General features: G+C 40.3%; 1 protein-coding gene across 1 annotated transcript; it reads right to left on the bottom strand.

The window, feature by feature from the left end:
- Window positions 1-2,316: 2,316 nt before the first annotated feature.
- On the bottom strand, window positions 2,317-5,515 carry snip1 (Smad nuclear interacting protein). The gene is made up of 4 exons (XM_042490090.2): window positions 5,198-5,515; window positions 4,777-4,912; window positions 3,254-3,789; window positions 2,317-3,051 (listed from the first exon to the last, which is right to left on the bottom strand). Exons 1-4 carry the CDS (start codon window positions 5,356-5,358, stop codon window positions 2,796-2,798), a joined length of 1,089 nt encoding a protein of 362 aa, XP_042346024.1. The 5' UTR covers window positions 5,359-5,515; the 3' UTR covers window positions 2,317-2,795.
- Window positions 5,516-5,533: the final 18 nt, after the last annotated feature.

The following is a 5,533-nucleotide window of genomic DNA, read 5'->3' as shown; positions in this document are numbered from 1 at the left end:
CCGCCCTTCTGTCCTCCCCTGCTCCGCTCCGCCCGCTGACATTTTTTCACCGAAACAGTCCGCCACACAGCCCCGGCTCTCTCGTGACCTCTGCCGTGGGGAAACTATGATTCCGCTACATTAGTTTTCTGTTGAAAAATGACGTAATTTAGTGGTTTGTGTGTCCTCTTGGTGCCACAGTGTAGAGCCACTGAATTTCAAATTCTCCTTTTGCATTGAACAAAAAATAAACCAACATAAGTCTTTTGTTTAAAAAAAAACAAGACCAAAAAAACAAAAAAAAAACAACAGGTGGACTGGGAGATGTGTTTCGTCCCGTATTTATCTTCATCCAAGCCATACCTCTATTTAATTTATTTAAAAAAAAAGCCCCATAAATGTTTTAAAAAACTTAAAGAGAGAGCACTGTACAGTCAGTGAGTACTTTGTAATTTAGCTCAACACTGATTTGAACCTATAGGGGATCCTTTTAAAGGTCCAGTGAGTAGGATTTATGGTACATTATGCTACATTTGTACAAGGAAGTCAACAATTCTAAATTCCCAGTTCAAATTTTTAACTGGAATTCCCCCAAAATTTAAATTTTCATCTCAGAAAGTCACCTGGAGCGCTGCCATCCTACTCTTCTGAACTTGTTGCCTTTTTGACACTACTAGCAAGGCCTGTAATTCTGATGCATTGGAAGAGCCCCCATCCACCCTCCCATTCTCACTGGATAAAAGACGCCCTTTTTTTTATGAAATTGGAGAAAATAAAACACTGTCTTCGAGGTTCCAACGTTAAATTTTCTAAAATTTGGCTCCCCTTCCTAGAACATGTCAGGTCCATTCAGTTGAATATTGTCCCCATCGGTGGTGCGCCCCCCGCCACTGTACCACCATCCTGAACCCTCTGGCCTGCTAACCCTGCTTTTCCAGTCCTAGTGGTACATCTGCATTGAGCAGGTCATTTTGCATTTGTGATTACGCATGCACTCATTATTATCTGCTTTTTTTTTTTTTTTTTTGTCTGTTTACTTGTCTTTGTCTTTGTTTTTGTTTCTTATTTCCTGCTGTTGTTGTTGTCCTTGTAGTTATTATTTATGATTACCTTTTAAGACTGTACTGCTTGTTCCTTTTTTCTATGAATGTCTCTACAAACAACCTTGCTTTGCTGTATTATTTATCTAGTTTTCTGCCAATTCTATCTTTTATGGACATGTATGGCCTTACACATGTTTTTGAAGTTTGAAGTTTGTGTTTTTGAAGTTTTGTATAAAAATTTCTTGAAAATCTCATAAATAAATCATATGTAAAAAAAAAAGAAAGTCACCTGGAGGAAAGGAACCTGAACCAACCCTGACCTCAAAACCCAATATGGCTGCTTCGCACATCAACGGTAATAAAAGCTGTAATAATGTACTGTTTATAGAATGTCCCAGGTATGAGTCCTAAAACCCAATAATGAGTTATTTCAGCACTCCCGGACCCCTCGTCTCTAAGTCAAAACCAGTCAAAGTCTCTGTTTTTTTTTTTTAAAATTGTTTTGTGTTTTGTGCCCCACTGAACATGGCTTTACAGACTTGTTGTAATGATGATGTTAAATCATTTACAGCCTAACTTTTGCTTATTATTTCCAGTGATTGTATTTCACCTTCAAAAATCATAGAAGTGGTGTTCATTTGTGAAGATGATTGTTTGGAACAAAATGTCTAAGTATCATAAATTTTTGTTTGTCACAGAGCATGTTTATTACAATGATCCAATGGAAAAATCCCATCGACTTTTTGACGAGGGAACCACGGCGACGCTAACTCCCGCATCTGCCTACAGAATGATGTCATCTCTGTGGCACTATATTAGCACCAACTTAAGTGTGACGTCATTCCCAGCTCCAAACTCAGAGGGAAATGCAACAAAGCATTAATAGCATCTAGCTGGTGAGATTGCAGAGCTGAAACTTCTACCACGTGCCAAGCATGCAGAACACAACAACACGCACGGTCCTATATAGAGCCAGTGTTGGATTTGTCTGCTGTCAAAAATGGCAGACTCTGTGGGAGAGGACCAATTCTTGAGCACCTCTGTATGATATAAACAGCTGATTCTAAGGTAATGCAAACAAAATGATTCTTAGTTTCAAAAGATAAACAAACAAAAACATAATAATGAATATTATATACCATTTCGGCCAATACATGACCCTAAATCCTACACACTGGACCTTTAAAGCCAGATTCTTATGATATACCCACCTATGAATGCTGTCGCCTTCAGAAGATAAAATAAAAGTGGTAAATACACTTAAAACTGGTCAAAGAAATCACACAACAGCATGAACTATTTTTCCTCTTGCACTACAAAGCAAAAAGGCAATGTATTTAAAAGTTGTATGGAGAGTTCACATTCCACGTATTGTACAATGACATATACAGCCTGGACACTGACAAGAAATTAGTCTTCTGCTATACTTTGTGCTCAGCACTGTGATCCAAAAATATAAAATAAACTATTGTGTTTAGCAAGATTTCTTTATCTGGCACTGAGCACTTTGTATCGGGAGCGCCGTCAAATGAGAGATCAATCATGCATCAAACAGACATTACACAAACAACCTGAGAATAGGAAGTCTTCTTGAGACAGTTGTGGCAGGTTTAAGCAATAGTTACAGAATATACAAACCAGCCTTGTTCCTTTATTTTAATCAAGTCCTACATTTAACAGGTCATTAAATTGTTCCAATCCCTGCAGAAACAACTATTAGTTGATGATGATGTTACCTAACCTGAATTGGGCAATACATTTTATGGGAACAATTTATTCATCGAGGCCCTCGTCGTCTTCCTCTTCCACCTTGGCGTCCACCTCGCTTGTATCTGAAAACTCGTGCAGCAGGACGTACTCGCGACTGCTGAAGCCAAACTTGATAACGTCTTTTTCTTTGAGCTCGTAATAGCGCTGGGCTTCAATGCGCTGGTTGTTCAGGTAGGTGCCATTGCCAGAACCCAGGTCGATGATGTAAGGCCTCACCCTGCGACCAGTTGTGCCGTCTGCACGTGTGAACTCCATCAGTCTGCAGAAATAAAGCACACACGTATTACTCATACAGCAGCAAAATCATCCAAGAACATTGCAACACTGACTGGAGTTTGTCTAATTCATGCAGACTATGGTTATAGATTTCTAAAGCATAGCAAGCCCCCTGCGTGAATTTCCTTTGAGATAAGTAAAGTATCTATCGATCTTTCTATCTATGCCGGTGATTTTGTTCTTACCTATACTGGAATACCGCATGTTGTTTGGAGCAGGATGGGTGGTCGATGGGGATGTCGGCAATTTTTCTCTGTCGCCCCAACAAATAGGCACTCTGTCTGTGAATGTACATGACTGGAAGGGGTTCGTCATTCTTGAAGGGGTACAGCCGCCATCTGCGCTTGGGAATGCGAGCCTCAGGTGGTTCGTTGTACTTAATCACCACCCCCCGGAATGTGTTTGTATCTTCCGTCAGAGCCCCCGACAGTTCAAAGTTGGGCTTCTCCTTCTCAACAGGTGGGTCATTATTGTCGTCACTCCCTCCTCCAGACTGTCCAAAATCTTGTTCTTGGTTTTCTTCACGCCGCTGACGGTTTTCTCTGCGCCTCTCATCGTGCTGCTGCCTCTCAGCTTGTTGAGAGGCAAGTGCACTTCGCTCTCTGTGTCTGTCGCGATCTCTTTCCCGCGGTCTGTCCGATTCCCACCTGCTACGCCTCTCCTCTGGCTGGTCGTTTCTTCTCCTCCGGTCATCACCACTAGCCCGATGCTCCTCCCGCTCCTGTGAGATTATTGGTAAGAAGACATTTAAAGAAAGATTATTAGTTTATAAAGTTGCAGTTTGGTTCATCCTTTAAAGAAGTGTTTTTGTGTTACATTCAGTCAGGCTGACAAGACTGAAAAGTGCCCGTTGCTGTGTCACTGTTGTATTTGGTGTATGATGCTGATGACTATGCTTCTAATTACTGGTACAAACTGTAAGTTTATGTGGTTACAATGAAAGCTACAACATTCCATGAAAACACTTTGTTCAAAACTGGTAATAATGAGTAGATTATATTCATTGCCTCTCAAAGGCAGTTTTCATGTGCTCATACCTTCACGGCAGCTATGCTACACGGCCACCTGTAGCCAAATATTGGCTCTCCACTTGGGCTACGAGATATAGCTTAAAAATAATATTGCAATATTTTTAGGCTATATTGCAATACTTGGTATATTTATTGATCTTTTTAAATCTCCTCTAAACTTCCGTAGGCTAGTCAAATGCTAAATTATTAAATGAACTACAGTTACAGTAAAGTTACATAAGTAGCCACTATCAATCAGTTGAATAATGCACTGTTTGAATTAAGTCTAGTAAAATGCAATTATAATGAAGTAAATACAATATCGTTAATTAAATAAATCAAAGTGGAACCACTGGTGCTTTCATTTTGATACACCCGGCTCGCCTTGAGCCAGAAGTGTTGATGTTTTTACTGTGAACTTTAAACTCCCAGTCAGCAGTTACATGTTAGCAGTTATCTGAAAGTTAAACTGCTACTGTGGCGCTCTTAAACTCTGCGCCTGTCACACTCATACCAAGTTTGAATAACAAAACCATTACACTCATGAGTGTATGCTAATGATAAGTGCTACCTGTCAGTAGCACACATACAGGTGACATACTCTACTAGTGCTGTATGCCAGTGTTGAAACAAATCAATAATTATTTAACTATCAAAGCCGTATGGCATATTTTTAAAATAATTTAGAACCTAATCACCCGTTTTATTTTGACATCAGCACCACGATGGGGAGGAGTGCGACTTCGTCTGTTTCTGGGTGATCTGCTGCCTCGTCTGGCAGGAGATGTCTCTCTTCTACCAGGTGAGGAGCGGTCCCTCGGCCTCACGGGTGACCTAACGTTACACACACAACACAAAAACACTGTTAAAGGACTTAAAATAGATATTTAATGACTGCCATACTACTGTAGTTTAAATACAGAGTATTGTATGGGCTGTAGCTGCGTTTGTAAAAAGGCTAGGGATAAAAGAAAACATTCTTCTTAGCTCGTAAAGCTACAAAGTATTACTGACCAACACGTTTGTCGTAATTGTGAAGGTAAAACATAAACAACATGATATAATGAAAAAAAAAACGTGGCAGAGAAGTGATATAATGACTATATATATCGATGTTACCTGCTCGTTCGTCTCCTCTGTGGACTTGAGTTGCCGCTGGATCTGGACCTGGAGCGGCGTGATCTCTGTGGCCTAACAGGGCTCACTTGCTCCTGCTTTATCTTAACTTTGGGCTCCCGCTCCGGTGATTCCCGTCTCCTGTGACGCTTTTCTTTGGTCATTCTGATATATATATTCTAATCAAACCCTTATGTTACTAAATATACATCGCTGTCCACCCTAAACGTATAAAAAAACAAAAACAAACTCAAAAACGTTGCGCTTACAAACTTCGATTGTTATGCTCAAATTACTCACTTCCGCTTCCTGTGGTACGCCCCGAATTTATCTCGGCGT

This window comes from Plectropomus leopardus, chromosome 11, assembly GCF_026936395.1.
Source record: "Plectropomus leopardus strain MGB_pleo_1.0 chromosome 11, ASM2693639v1, whole genome shotgun sequence".
Lineage (NCBI taxonomy): Eukaryota > Metazoa > Chordata > Actinopteri > Perciformes > Serranidae > Plectropomus > Plectropomus leopardus.
The sequence above is the reverse complement of the archived record's forward strand: the minus strand, read 5'-3'. Positions and strand labels throughout refer to the sequence as shown.